Consider the following 16,293-nt stretch of genomic DNA (forward strand, 5'->3'; position numbering starts at 1 on the left):
CTATCTTGGATATCCATTTAAGTATTTGCATATTTGTACAAGGTATTGAAAGCCCTTCAGGAGACATTCTTAAAAGATAATTACTTTTGGAAAATGAAATATGTCTGCTTTCTTTAATGGGCCTGAAGGAAAGTATTGGCCTATTAAGACAATGGAGTATATATAATAATTGGAGTATGTATAATAATTTAAAACCCAATAAACTTAAGAAAACAAGAGTTTACACAGTGAGTTATCTGTACTCTGTGAGAAATGACTATTAATGTATCTAGAAATTCATAAGTAAATTGAATGATTTAAGTATGGTTACTTCCTTAATAAATTCAAGCCATGGGATTTACATTTTTTTCTTTGGAAATTATGTCATGTGTTGATTTTATTGTCTTGTATGTGCTACTTTTAAAAAGGTCTTTGTCCCAGTTTCAGTAAATAAAGGCTTTTGAAAACCTATTCAGTCTTAATAAAATGGTTGTAATTTGAAAGTCAAAATGGGTTTCTTTTCACCAAAGTTTGAGATAATAAAGAAGACTATCAGAATTCAAAATAACAAAGATAATAATAATTCACCATACTTTAGGAAATGTTTTTAAGAATCCAGGTCTTTCAAGAATAAGGATAGTTAAATTACACAATAACATTAATCTTTCTTTATCACACAGTGAAGCTAAGATACTAATCCAGTTGTGGGTGCATTTTTGTTACAATAGGTCCATAATTATGATATTTAAGACAGTAAAATAGTACCCTATTCTCTGTGTACAGAGTTTGTTATGCTTTGGTTTTACTGGGTAGTGTTTACTTCTACAGTTCAAATGAGCCCCATCTTTTCCTACCTAGGTGAATTTTAGATGAGTGACAAACACAACAGACGCCTTACATCTCCTCAGAGTATACTTTGGTTTCTATTTAATCATGCATAAAGGTGCTATTGTTTTACAATTTTATTGCTATTATTGTATTTTATAAACATTCTCCTCAACAGAAATAACAGAAAATTATCTTTTATGAAGAACACATTGTGTTGTGTATCTTGTGTGTGTGCGTGTGTGTGTGTGTGTGTGTATTGTGTATATTTTTTTTTTTTTTTTTTTAATTTTTTTTCCAACATTTATTTATTTTTGGGACAGAGAGAGACAGAGCATGAACGGGGAGGGGCAGAGAGAGAGGGAGACACAGAATCGGAAACAGGCTCCATGTATTGTGTATATTAATGGCACTTTTCCCAGAACTAAATTTTTGACTCATTTAAAAATGTGTAAATACAGAGGGTGGGGTTTTTGAATTATATTTGCAGATTATCACTTTTAGTAGATTGTCTCATGAAGTTTGTTAAAAGAGTGAATTCTTGTTTCAATGGTTTTTGAAGGCCTAGAGATGTTTTATGAGCTAGACTTATTTTACTTGAGAATATGAACATGCAGTAAGCAATGGGATAGATGATTGATGAAGAAAAAAATTGAAATATTTTCCAAATATCATCCTTCTTTTATTTTTATTTTTATTTTTTGATATTTTGTAATTCTTAAAAAGTTAAATTAATAACTTTTTCCAATATGCCATTTTCTTTTATTTAGTTAAGAAATCTTAACAGGACAAATAACTTCATGAGATAGGCAAAATACAAAAAGTAAATGCTAATTCCTGTTTATCACTAGATTTTATTAACTAAAGGGGCCATCTTACAATCAATGAATTATCTGATGGCTTATTCTATTTTTTCACATCTTAAAAAATAGACAAATTATCTATTTTCTGTCATTGGTTGACATTACTAAATTACTAAATATCTGCTGGACATTAACTGATGAACTTAGGCAGAGTAATATGATATTAAAATATTTTGAATTCTTATATTTTGTGTTAAATTTGCAATAATTTTCATTCTTTCTATATACATTCTTCAATTTCTGATTAAAGCCAGGTTAGGCATTTACTTATGTTGCAGAATGCTAAATAAGTACTGAAAAAGAACTGATATATTTAAAACTTCAAGTACAATAGATGTCTTCTTTTTAAAGAAATATCACATAAAGTGGGGAAAAGTGTCAACCAAAAGAACAAGAATTCATTCAATTTCCTTAAGGAAATTATGACAATGAAATAAAATATTGTTAGCAGAAGGCAAAAATGTTCCAATTAATTTTAAACAAAGTGGAAAATATATTTTCAAAAGGAGACTTTAGGGTGATATTCACATTTAGCTCACTATTCCCCTAGTAGAAAATGAAAATAAAGAAATGAGATGGTTGTAGTAGACTGTAAAATATAAGGAGATTTACCAGAAATTTCATGTTTTCAAAAAGGAATAAAATATTTTCTATAATTTTTCCACTCAGATGTTCTGAAAAATTATAGAACATTCATAAGAAATGTATCTTTTTTATAAAACCATTTATTACTTGGAAATATGATGCTCTTCTTTAGAATAAATATTTACATATATTCTGAAAGGCATTTTTGTATATATTGTAGCAGAAATGAAAAACATGAAATTTAAAAGATCATTTTACAGTTTACCTTCAACTAACATCTTTCAGAGCATACAGATAGCATTTCATTGGTATGACTAGAAAACATTAAATATAACCAATTTAGAATAAATTTTGATAATTCTCATATAAAAGAAGTCCTGCTTAGAATACTTATTCCATTAAAATATCGTGAAGACAATATACACTTGAAAAATAGAGGAGAATAAAAACGAAAATACCATTTTTTAAGTCACTGTCTTAGACATGTACTTGAGGTATTTTATTAAAAAAAATTCTAACCAATTTCTGTTTTAGGAATGATGTAAAAAGAATACTGGAAGATTTATATAGTTATAAGATAATTCATGGATGTAACCACTTGTAGGTATTATACATGGATTCAAAATGATAGCAAGAGTCTAAGTTAGCTTGGAATAGAATTGGTGCTATTTGTTAATTTAATAACTTTGATTTTGTGCATCTGTATTTTATTAATGTGAATTTTAAGTATTTAGCATGCTTGGCAGCTAAGGCTCCTAGAACATAGCCATTTGATTTTGATAACTTGTTATTTTTCTTGTCCTAGACTGATTCCAGGATATCAACTATTGAAATCTGCAGTGAGATATAACTTTATTGGAACAACATAATTCCATTCCTCTTCCAAAAAACTCCAATAATTTATGGTTTCAAAATTGGCCAAGATCATTGATTTTGTAATCTGAATTTCCCATTATTAAAGGCAAGCAAAACAAAGATATTGTAAAAATGATGTTCCAATGAACCTTATGCTTACTTTAACTGTAATCTTGCCATAAAAATTTAAAATTTGTGGAAGCAACAGTGCAGTGATAAAAGTTTTATCAAGGTGTTTCTCCATTTACTTACTCTAAATGTCAACAGCAATAATGTAATACAATGCTGTTTTGTAGAAACTGATGGCTAATGTATCATGAAACATGGAATTACTTGCCCTATCTGAAAGGAAAGGTATCCAGGGCAAGAGAATTTTTAAAGACCAAAAACAAACAAGAAAAAACTTTACTTTTTCTAAAAAAAAATCACTAATATAGTGTTGCTGAAAAATAATTATAATTACCTACCAATCACTCTGCTTAAAAGTTGGATGATATTAAATAATCTTATTGGGAATTTAGGTTGATTGCAATCATGTTGTTCCACTTTATTACAAAATTATTTTGTTGAAATTATGTTTCCTTTTTCTTTAAATACTGAAAAAAAGGTTTTTTTTCTATTCGTATTTATTAAAAGGAGAATTTATTTTTAATTCTTGATATTTTGAAAGTAGAATGTAAACTTTTTTATACTCCCTGATATAACTCTAGTCATATGAGAGTAGAAACAAAGATTTAGATAGGATATTTAAAAAGTTTTTATCTCAATTGTTAAACTACCTAGGAAAATATAAGGCACACGAGTCACACCTAAACAATGACATTTATTTTATTTCTCTGGCATTAAATTACTGAATACATTTCATAGCTTTGAATAATTTGTCCTTTAAAATTAACCAATTTTTCTCAGTATGTCAATTAATTCATTTACTACACAAAGGACTAACTGCTTTGAATTGGGGGTATCTTAAATTTTATTGAAGAAAGAATGACGTCCCAATTTTCTGTGATATTCTTTAAGCTGCTTACGACATACTGATACTCTTAACATATTTTTAAGTGATTTCTTGGGACAAAAGGGAGTATAAAGGACCTTTATAATCATAACACAGCACATGCTTCCTGGATTTTCATTCAAATGCTTCCTTGTGTGTCATTTTACCTTGCAAAGTGTGAGTAGGATTTGGTTTATTATGTATGTACATTAAATTAATGTATTATTTGAAGTGTTTTTTGATGTAAACACATTTAGAAGAGGTTTATGCTCTATTTAGCATTTAATGTTAGTACAATTCTTAGATATTTGATATATAGGTAATATTTTAAACAAGCTTCTGTTAAAATCTAGTGTTCCTATTTACTCAATACAGAATCTTTTATACCTCCAATGATGTCAATCTCATTGACATAATTAGTATCTAAATTTTTAAACATTACTTATGACTGTGAATGTAACTATTTTTTTGGTAATGAAAATGTCATGTAAGTTACAATATTGTATTCCATACTTATCAATAACTCTTGTAGAAAAATACTTAAAATTAAAACTTACCTTTGTGAAAGTTATTCATATATAATAATTTTATAATTCTGCTCTCATTTCTTCCTGATAAATTAAACATTTAATTCAGGGGTGCCTGGGTGGCTCAGTCAGTTGAATGCCTGACTCTTGATTTTGGATCTGGTCATGATCCCAGGGTCATGGTATTGAGCCCCATGTCGGGTCCCCACTGAGCATGGAGCCTACTTAAGATTCTCTCTCTCTCTCTCTCTCTCTCTCTCTCTCTCTCTCCTTCTCTCTCTCTCTCTCTCCTCCCCCACTTGTCTCCCCCACTCTCTCTCTCTCTCTAAAAAACATACAAACAGGCAAACAAAAACATATAATTCAAATCATTTCAAAGAATTTCAAAATTGAACCAACTTATAGCACTAGAGTCAGTGCCTTGCAGGTATCAAGGTGTACTAAAACTAAGAGCTTCGAAAATTCATAGTCTTGATTTAATTTTGAATAAAACGATGATGCTCCAAAAAATTAATCAGTACTTCAAGTGTTCTGTGATAAATAACTGTGGCTTTATGACCATTGGCACATGTAATTATTATATAAATACATTTTAAATGCTTCTGTCAAGACCACCTGGTCTCACCTAAGGAAGGAGCTAAGGAAGAATACCTCATTTTTCTTCAGCTCCAGTGATCCTTTCTTTCATGACTGTAATTAGAAATACTCTTTATCACACGTTTGTATATATGAAGATGAAAATGTCTTGAAATAGTTACCCAGAATCTCTAAAAGACTTCTTCAGTAGTTTTATGGATGTCATCTTTGCAGAATATAAAAATAGAAACTTTATTTTTAAAGCTGTCAGTAACTTCATTTCTCAGAATACAACTTTTTAAAAAGTTTTTATTCAAATTCCACATAGTTAACATAGTGTGATATTGGTTTCAGATGTACAATACAGTGATTTGACACTTTCATAACACAAATTTTGTGAAAAAAAGAACTCTAAATTGACTTTCTTATTCTTTGAGGCTTAAACATTAGCATATATATACCAGATGTTTGAGGCATAACCATATTTATACATGGGCCATAGATGATTATGAATTCTCCTTTTGACTATTAACTATACTTGACCTTCCCTTTGTATATACTTGAGAAAATATTAACATTTTAGAACAATATGCACAGCATTGAAACTAGTTTTCCACAAAAGCCAGAGAGAACAAAAATATGTATTTCCTTATTTTGGTTCTTTTTTTATCAGTTGATTTGGTGGCATTTTTAATTTAATTATTGTTATGATTACATTTTTAGCTTATCAGGTCTAAGATACTTCCCATTTCTTGGGTTTGCATTAATTGACTCTTGGAATATTCCCAGTGAAATGTCCTTGTTGAACTTTCTGGTTTTTATTTTTGTCACTAGAGAAAGAAGGAAAGCAAATCTTAAGACTGGTCATCATAGATAAAGAAATTTCTAGTGAACTTAGTATATTGAATCATCAGTAGACTCTCTAATTGATGGACTACAATGTACTATGTACCTTCACTCCTACAAGCACTCAAAATAATTATTTTCCTTAAGTTATTTAAATTCCATTTAGTTAACATACAGTGTAATATTAGTCTCAGGTGTACAATATATTGATTAAACATGTCCATAAAACACCCAGTGATCATTAGGATAAGTTCATTCTTTAACCCCCATCACCTATTTAATTCATCCCTTCACCAACCTCTCATATGGTAACCATCAGTTTGTTCTCTATAGATAGGAGTGTTTATTTGTTTGCCTCTCCCACTATTTTTTCATCTTTAATCCTTGTTTTGTCTCTTAAATTCTACATATTAATGATATCCTGACTTACTTATTTAGCTTAGAATAATAATCTCTAGCTCTATCCATGCTATTGCAGTGGTAAGATTTCATTCTTCTTTATGGCTGAGTAATATTCCAGTGTGTGGTGTGTATGTGTGTGTGTGTGTGTATGTGTTGTGTATACATCCCCTCTTTTTTATCTATTCATCAGTCAATGGACACTTGGTCTGTTTCCATAGTTTGATATTGTAGATAATGCTGCTATATAAACAATGGGTGCATGTATCCTTTTGAATTAGTATTTTTGCATTATTTGGATAAATACCTTGTAGGGAATTGCTGGATCATAGGGTAGTTGTATTTTTAACTTTCTGAGGTTTCCCCATACTGTTTTCCAGAGTGGCTGCACCAGTTTACATCCCCCCAAAAGTGCAAGAAAGTTTCTTTTTTCTCCACAACCTTGCCAACACCTGTTGATTTTTATGTTGTTAATGTTAGCCATTCTGACAGGTATGAGGTGATATCTCATTGTATTTTTAATTTGTATTTCCCTGATGATCCATGATATCGAGCATCTTTTCATGTATCTATTGGCCATGTATGTCTTCTTTGGAAATATGTATATTCATGTCTTGTGCCCATTTTTTAATTGGATTATTTGGTTTTGGGGGATTGAGTTGTATAAGTTCTTTATATATTTTGGATACTAACCTTTATCAGATATGTTATTTGAAAATATCTTCCCCCATTACATAGGTTGTCTTTCAGTTTTGTTCATTGTTTCCACTGGTATGCAGAAGTTTGTTGGGGTTTTTTTGATGAATTCCAAATTGGTTTTGCTTTTGTTTCCCTTGCCTCAGGAGACATATCTAGAAAAAGTTGCTATAGCCAAAGTCAAAAGAGTTATTGCCTGTGTTCTCCTCTAGCATTTTTATTGTGTCAGGTCACACATTTAGGTCTTTAATCCATTTTTGAATTTATTTTTGTGAATGGTGTAAGAAAGTGGTCAAGGTTCATTATTTTGCATCTTGCTGCCCAGTTTTCCCAACACAATTTGCTGAAGACACTCTCTTTCCCCTTAGATATTCTTTCCTACTTTCTTGAAGACTAGTTGACCACATAGTTGTGGATTCATTTCTGGGTTTTCTATTGTGTTCTATTGACCTATGTGTTTGTTTTTGTACCAATACAATACTGTTATGATCACTAGAGTTTTGTAATATAACTTGAAGCCAAGAATTATGATGCCTCCAGTTTTGTTTGTATTTTTGAAGGTTCCTCTGGATATTCAGAGTCTTTTGTGTTTCCATGGAAATTTTAGGATTGCTTTTTTCTATTTCTGTGAAAAATGCTGTTGGTATTTTGATAGGGATTGCATTAAATGTGTGGATTTTTTTGGGTAGTATAGGCATTTTTTTAATTTTTTTAATGTTTATTTAGTTTTGAGAGAGAGAGAGCGAGCGAGAGCGAGAGCGAGAGAGAGAGAGCATGAGCAGAGATGGGTCAGAGAGAGAGGGAGACACAGAATCTGAATCAGGCTCCAGGCTCTGAGCTGTTAGTACAGAGCCTAACGTGGGGCTTGAACTCGCCCACTGTGAGATCATGACCTGAGCCAAAGTCAGACGCTTAACCAACTGAGCCACCAGATGAGTATAGACATTTTAATATGTTCTACCTATCCATGAGCATGGAATGTCTTTCCAGGTTGTGTGTGTGTGTGTGTGTGTGTGTGTGTGTGTTATCTTCAATTTCTTTCATGACTGTGTTGTATTTTTCAGAGTGCAGATCTTTCACCTCTTTGGATAGGTTTATTCCTACGTATTTTATTGTTTTGAGTGCAAATGCAAATGGGATTGATTCATTAATTTCTCCTACTGCTTCATTGTTGGTGTGTAGAAATACAGCATATTTCTGTACATTGATTTTATATCCTTCAACTTTCCTGAATCATTTATTAGTTCTAGCATTTTTGTGGTGGAGACTTTTGGGTTTTCTATAGAGTATTATGTCATCTGTGAATAGTGAAAGTTACACTTTTTCCATACCAATTTGGATGCCCTTTCTTTTTGTTCACTAATTACTGTGGCTAGGACTTCCAATAGCTTTGTTAAATAACAGTGTTGAGAGTGAACATTCCTGCCTTTTTCTTGACCATAGAGGAAAAGTTCTCAATTTTTCTCCATTCAGGATGATATTAAATACAGGTTTTTCATATATGGTCTTTATTATATTCAGGTTTGTTCCCTCTAAACTTACATTGTTGAGGGTTTTTAACATGAATAAATGTTGTACTTTGTCAAATGCTTTTTCTGAATCTTTTGAAATTCTCATATGGTTCTTTTATTCATTCTTTCATTCATGTCTTTCATGTTGATTGATTCGCAAAATTGATCCACCCTTACAAACCCAGAATAAATCTGACTTGATCATGGTGAGTGATTTTTTACAATGTAAAGTTGGATTCATTTTGCTGTATTTTATTGAGAACTATTACATCCATGTTCCTCAGGGATATTGGCCTGCAGTTCTCTTTATTAGTGGAGTCTTTATCTGGTTTTGTTATCAGAGTAATGCTGGCCTCATAGAATGAATTTGGAAGTTTACTTCCTTTTCTGTTTTTGAAATCATTTGAGTAAAAAAGGCGTTAATTCTTTAAATGTTTGGCAGAATTCACTTGAGAAGCCCTCTGGCCCTAGACTTTTGTTTCTTGAGAGTTTTGTTTTTGTTTTTGTTTTGAGTACTGATTCAATTGCTTTCCTGATTATCAATCTATTAAAGTATTCTATTTCTTTCTGAATTAGGAAGTTTTGGAAGTTTATGTTTCTAGGAATTGGTCCATTTTATTCAGTTTGTCAAATTTGTTGGCATGTAGTTTTTCAAAATATTCTCTTATAATCCTTCTTATTTCTGTGGTTCAATGTTATTTCTCCTCTAATTTGTGATTTTATTTATTTGGGCCCTTTTTTTTCTTTCTGATAAGTCTGGATAGGGGTTTATCAATTTTATTAATTTTTTTCAAAAACCAACTCCTGGTTTCATTGATCTGTTCTGTTGTTTTTTGTTTATTTCTATGTCACTTATTTCAGCTCTAAACTTCATTATTTCCTTCCTTCTCTTGGTTTTGGGTTGGTTTGCTGTTGTTTTCCTAACTCTTTTATGTGTAGGATATATGTGAGATTTTTCTTGCTTCTTGAGTTAGCCCTGTATTTGTATAATCTTCCCTCTTAGGGCAACTTTTGTTGTATCCCAAAGGTTTGGGACTCTTATGTTTTCATTTTAATTTTTTTCATGTACTTTTAAATTTCTTCTTTTATTTCCTGGTTGACCCATTCATTGTTTAGTAGCATATTGTTTACCCTCCAGGTATGCATGGTCTTTCTAGATATTTTCTTGTGGTTGGCTTATACTGTCATAGCATTGTGGTTACAAAAGGTGCATGGTATGACTTCAATCTTTTTGTATTTGTTGAGTCCTAATTTGTGACCTAGTATGTGATTTGTTCTGGAGATTGTCTCCTGTGCACTTGAAAAGAATGTGTGTTCTGCTGTTTTAGGGAGAAATGTTCTGAATATATCTGTTAAGTCCATCTGGTTCAGTGTGTCATTCAAAGCCATTGTTTTCATGTTGATTTTCTGCTTAGATTATCTGTCCATTGATGTAAGTGGGGTATTAAAGTCTCCTGTTATTATTATATTATTATCAATATGTTTATTTATGTTTGTTATTAAATGGTTTATATATTTGGTTGCCTCCATATTGGGCGCATAAATATTACAATTGTTACATCTTCTTTTTGAATTACCCCCTTTATTATGATATAGTTCCTTCTTTGTCTTTTGTTAGTCTTTCTTTTAAAGCCTATTTTGCCCAACATAGTCTGCTGTCAGCACAGAGCCTACTTCAGATCCTCTGTCTCCCCACCCCTGACTTGCTCCTGCTTGTGCTTTCTCTTTCTCTCTCAAAAATAAATAAAGCCTATTTGTCCAATACAATTATTGCTACTCCAGATTTCTTGTGATATCCACTCACTTTTATCTGCAAGTGTCTTTAGTTGTAAAATGAGTCTCTGCTAGACTGTATAGATGGGTCATCTTTTATCAATTCTGACATTCTATCTTTTTATTGGAGCATTTAATCCATTCACATTCAAAGTAATTACTGATAACAATGTATTTAGTGAAATTTTATCACTTGCTTTGTCATTGTTTCTGGATATTTCCTCTGATCCTTTCTTGTCTTTGTTATTTTGGTCACATCCTTACTTTCAAATAGCCTCTTTGATATTTCTTGTAGGGCTGTTTTAGTGGTCATGAATTTACGTAGTTTGTGTTTCTTTGGGAAACTCTGTATCTCTCCTTCTATTATGAATGATAGCCTTGCTGGATAGCGTATTCTTGGCTGCAGCTTTTTTTTTTCCATTTAGCATTTGGAATATATCATGCCACTTCCTCTGCTTGACAAGTTTCTATTGAGAAATCACTAGCAAGCCTTATGGGTTTTCCTTTGTATGTTAACAACTACTTTTATCTTGCTACTCTTAAGATTTTTTTCTTTATCACTATATTTTACTTTTTTAATTACAATATATCTTAGTGTTTGACTGTTTTTCTTGATTTTTATGAGAGTTCTCCGGATCTGGATGTCAGTTTCCTTCTCCAGATTGCTATTACTTCTTTAAATAAATTTTCTTCCCCCTTTTCTCTCTCTTCTTCTTCTGGGTCTCCTATAATACAAATGTTGTTACCTTGATTGAGTCACTGTTACCTAAGTCTATTCTCATGTTACATAATTCTTTCTGTGTTTTGTTCAGCTTCATGTTTTTCCATTATTTTTTTTCTTCTCAGTCACTAATTCATTCCTCTTCCTCTTCCAGCCTGCTTTTCATTGCATCAAGTCTGTTCCCAATCTCATTTATTGCATTCTTAATCTCTGATTGATTCTTTTTTTTAACTCTTATCTCTGGTAAGGGTCTCACTGATGTTACTGATGTTTTCTATTGTTTTCTCAAGTCCAGTGAGTATCCTTATGGTGTTTCTTTAAATTCTCCATGAGACATGTTACATATATCTGTTTTGCTTAGATCTCTGGCTGTGGCCATATCTTGTTCTTTTATTTTGCATAAATTTCCTATCTTTGCATTTTGTCTAAGTCTCTGCCTTCGTCAATATGGCCTTCTCTCTCTCGTTGTGCAGTTTGTTCTGTCAGCCTTCAGGTCAATTTCTAGAGTGTTTAGATATCCATTTGTGTTTATGGGACAAGAAGAAGCTGGGTTCTCCTACTCCACCACCATCTTCCTGCCCTCCATCGTTTTCTTTTGATTAGAATTCATAGTGGATAAATTGAAAAATATGGTAAAATACATTCCATTTTACTTTGAATGTAGAATTTTTGGGGGTACCTGGGATGTTCAGTTGAGTATCGAACTCTTGATTTCAGCTCAGGTCATAATCCCAGGGTCATGGGATTGAGTCCCAGTCAGGTTCCACACTGAGCATGGAGCCTTCTTAGGATTCTCTCTCTTTCTCCCTCTGCCCCTCCTTGCCTCATACCCTTTCTTTCTAAAAGTAAAAAATAAAAATAAAAAAGATAAGTTTTAATAAGTAGTATATTCAAGCCTCTACATTGATTACATTATTTTTATTTAAGTGATTTAAATTTTAAAAAATAGAAAATAATGAGATTCTATTAACTAATTAATCTCTTATGCACACATCTTTTGTTTACTCTGTTGACTGCTCTGTGCACATTATCAATGTGAATGTACATACTGCAGAATAATTTCTAAAAACTGAATGTCAATTCAGTCAACCAACAACCACTATTTTGTACACTATTAATATTTTTGTTTCAATACGAAATAATACTGCCTCCTTTTATTATTTTGTTGCTTACAATCATCACATTTTAATTAGATTTTGTAATTGTGTATCTACCTAAGTGTGATATGAAGCCTGATCTCCACAGAAATGATACAGGACAAACAGATATTAAGAAATGTTATATTAAATTAATCCCCACACTAAATGCTTCACATAGATGGTCTTCTGTAATAGACAAGTTGTCTTATATTTTTTGTAGCTTATTTTTTTTATATTTTAAATATTATTTAGATTTAAGTTTCTAACATATTCAAAGGTGCTGTGATAATATAAAGCTGTATATGTTGTATATAATAAAGCGTTTGGATTGTTGTCTTTTCATTTTCATTTGTTTCCATATATTTCTTAATTTTTCCTAATTGCCTGTTTGACCCATTCATTCTTTAGTAGGGTGTTCTTTAACCTTCATGCTTTTGGAGGTTTTCCAGACTTTTTCCTGGGGTTGATTTTAAGCTTCATAGCATTGTGGTCTGAAAGTATGCATGGTATGATTTCAATTCTTGTATACTTATGAAGGGCTGTTTTGTGACCCAGTATGTGATCTATCTTGGAGAATGTTCCATGTGCACTCGAGAAGAAAGTCTATTCTGTTGCTTTGGGATGCAGAGTTCTAAATATATCTGTCAAGTCCATGTGATCCAATGTATCATTCAGTGCCCTTGTTTCTTTATTGACCATGTGTCTAGATGATCTATCCATTGTTGTAAGTGGAGTATTAAAGTCACCTGCAATTACCACATTCTTATTAATAAGATTGCTTATGTTTGTGAGTAATTGTTTTATGTATTTGGGGGCTCTTGTATTTGGCACATAGACATTTATAATTGTTAGTTCTTCCTGATGGATAGACCCTGTAATTATTATATAATGCCCTTCTTCATCTTTGTTACAGCCTTTAGTTGAAAGTCTAGTTTGTCTGATATAAGTATGGCTATTCCAGCATTCTTTTGACTTCCAGTAGCATGATAGATAGTTCTCCATCTGCTCACCTTCAACCTGACGTTGTCCTCAGGTCTAAAATGAGTCCCTTGTAGACAGCAAATAGATGGGTCTTGTTTTTTTATCCATTCTGATACCCTATGTCTTTTGGTCGGAGCATGTAGTCCATTTACATTCAGTGTTATTCTAGAAAGATATGGGTTTAGAGTCATTGTGATGTCTGTAGGTTTCATGATTGTAATGATCTCTCTGGTACTTTGTGGTCCTTGCAACATTTCACTCACAGAATCCCCCTTAAGTTCTCTTGTTGGGCTGGTTTCATTGTGATGAATTCCCTTAGTTTTTATTTGTTTCGGAAGACCTTTATCTTTCTTTCTCTTCTAAATGACAGACTTGCTGGATAAAGGATTCTCGGCTGCATATTTTTTTTCTGTTCATCACATTGAAGATCTTCTGCCATTCCTTTCTGGCCTGCCAAGTTTCAGTAGAGAGTTCTGTCACTAGTCTTATTGGTCTCCCTTTATATGTTAGAGCATGTTTATCCTTAGCTGCTTTCAGAATTTTCTCTTTATCCTTGTATTTTGCTAGTTTCACTATGATATGTCATGCGGAAGATCGATTCAAGTTATGTCTGAAGGGAGTTCTCTGTGCCTTTTGGATTTCAGTGACTTTTTCCTCCCCAGATCAGGGAAGTTCTCATCTGTGATTTGTTCAAGTACACCTTCAGCCACAGTCTCTCTCTCTCTTCATCTTCTGCCATTCCTATGATACGGATATTGTTCCGTTTGACTGCATCACTATGTTCTCTGATTCTCCTCTCATAATCCTGGATTTTTTTTATCTCTCTTTTTCTCAGCTTCCTCTTTTTCCGTAATTTTATCTTCTAATTCACCTATTCTCTCCTCTGCCTCTTCAATCCGAGCTGTGGTCACCTCCATTTTATTTTGCAGCTCATTTATCGCATTTTTTAGCTCTTCTGACTGTTTCTTATTCCCTTGATCTCTTTAGCAATAGATTCCCTGCTGTCCTCTATACTTTTTTCAAGCCCAGCGATTAATTATGACCATTATTTTAAATTCATTTTCTGTTATATTGCTTAAATCATTTTTGATCCGTTTGTTAGCTGTAAGTGCTCCCTGGAGTTTCTTTTGAGGAGAATTCTTACGTTGTCATTTTGGATAGTCCCTGGAGTGGCATGGAACTGCAAGGCTCTTCCCCTGTGCTGTCTGGAGTAACTTGTGTTGGTGGGCGGGGCCACAGTCAGACCTGATATCTGCCCTCAGCCCACCTCTGGGGCTACAGTCAGACTGGTGTGTACCTTATCTTCCCGTCTCCTAGGGGCAGGAGAGTGGTGTGGCCCCTGTCTGGGCTACTTGCACATTGCCAGGCTTGTGGTGCTGCTTCATTGGAATCTGGTGTATTAGCTAGGGTGGATCTGCAAGGTGCACAGGGGTAGAAAGGGCAGGCTTAACTCACTTTGCGGTTGGTGGTCCCCTGCGGGAGGAGCCCTACAATACCAGGAGGGAGGCAGGCCGACCAGTCGGAGGGACGCATACACAGAAGCACAGCGTTGGGTGTTTGCATGGTGCAAGCAAGTTCCTTGACAGAAACTGGTTCCCTTTAGGATTTTGGCTGGTGGTTGGGTGAGGGATATGGTGCTTCCCAGTGCCTTTGTTCCCCACTGAGCTGAGCTCTGTCCTCTGGGGCTCAACACCTCTCCCTCCCATTGTCTTCTCACCCTCCCCCTCAGCTTTTGCAAGTCATACTCTGGGGCTCTGCCATGCCAGGCCGGCTGCCCCTCCACTGCCCTGGTTTCCCTCCTGCCAGTCCATGTAGCATGCACCACGTCTCCACCGTTCCTACCCTCTTCCGTGGGTCTCTTGTCTATGCTTGGCTCGGGAGAGTCCATTCTGCTAGTCTTCTAGTGGTTTTCTGGGTTATGTAGGCAGATATGGGTGGAATCTAAGTGAACAGCAGAGCGTGGTGAGCCTAGCATCCTCTACACCTCCATCTTCCTCCTCAGGGCCGAGGTAATTAAATTTTAAACAAATCTTTTTGTATGTAAACACAGAGCTAGTCTCATATTTATAGTGGGGGAAAAACAAATAATTGAATTGCATGTACTCTGGAAAATTAACATATAAGCTCCTAAATTAGAGATTATAGTTCATTATTAATTTTTTTCTTCTGAAGTAGGTATTCAGTACCTTTTGTAGAAAACTGTATACATTATTTGTACTGTTCATAATAAATAGTAACATTTTTTACATAAATACAGTTATTCAAGAGAGGACACACAGTTCTCTTCTAGATAGATATCATGGCTTTGTTTACCTGATACCAAAACATCTGGATGCGAATTAGAATTTAAATTTGGGAACCTATTGTCTAAGTGACAAAATTGTTTAACTTCATAAAGACAGATACTTTATCTAATACTACAGAAAAATATTATAATTTTTCATTTTACATAAGAACAGATAATTTGACATTACATATAAAGTTATAATTATCTGAATTAAGGGTAATGGCATTTAATAACAAAATTCCACAAAGAGATACAATTAAACTTTACATATATATATTTTAGCTGTATATAGGTCTATACACACATTTATTTCAAAAGACACACAATCAATAGAAATAAACAGGAATGTAAAATTAAGGACTTTTAGGTGTGATAATTGAAAGATAGACATACCAATGTGTACCTAATTGTGTACCTAATTGTGTGTCTAGAGGAAAAATTATTTTAATTTGATTTTTAAATTATTCTAGTATAGTGAGATTAAAATGAGTTAGTGTATATGTAAACACAATGTATACATTTGTGTTTGTCAAATTCTAATAGAAAAAAAATTGATAAACTTCAACCAAAATACAACTTGTTCAAAGTTTATACATCTACATTTGCAATGCTATTCTCCCTCCTTTTAAACTCTTGTCTCACTTCCAAACTATAATCATCATTTATCCCTTGTATCATGCTACACATCATCTTTTGTTTAATCTTTTGTTGTATTCAGTGTATTCTGAATATGTAC

The 16,293-nt window shown here is 33.0% G+C and overlaps 1 protein-coding gene across 2 annotated transcripts in view; it reads left to right on the plus strand.

The window, feature by feature from the left end:
* PCDH11X (protocadherin 11 X-linked) overlaps positions 1 to 16,293 on the plus strand; it is a 39,469-nt gene that overhangs the window by 5,369 nt on the left and 17,807 nt on the right. Inside the window, exon 3 of one of the 2 annotated variants that reach the window (XM_045471392.1) lies at positions 3,058 to 3,474. The exons of the other annotated variant lie outside the window; for it this stretch is intronic. Coding sequence (XP_045327348.1) covers positions 3,058 to 3,102 — 45 coding nt within the window. The 3' untranslated portion in view covers positions 3,103 to 3,474. Of the gene's footprint in view, positions 1 to 3,057; positions 3,475 to 16,293 lie in introns of those variants that run through there. 2 annotated transcript variants of the gene reach the window in all.

Source organism: Leopardus geoffroyi, chromosome X (genome assembly GCF_018350155.1).
Source record: "Leopardus geoffroyi isolate Oge1 chromosome X, O.geoffroyi_Oge1_pat1.0, whole genome shotgun sequence".
Taxonomy (NCBI): Eukaryota; Metazoa; Chordata; class Mammalia; order Carnivora; family Felidae; genus Leopardus; species Leopardus geoffroyi.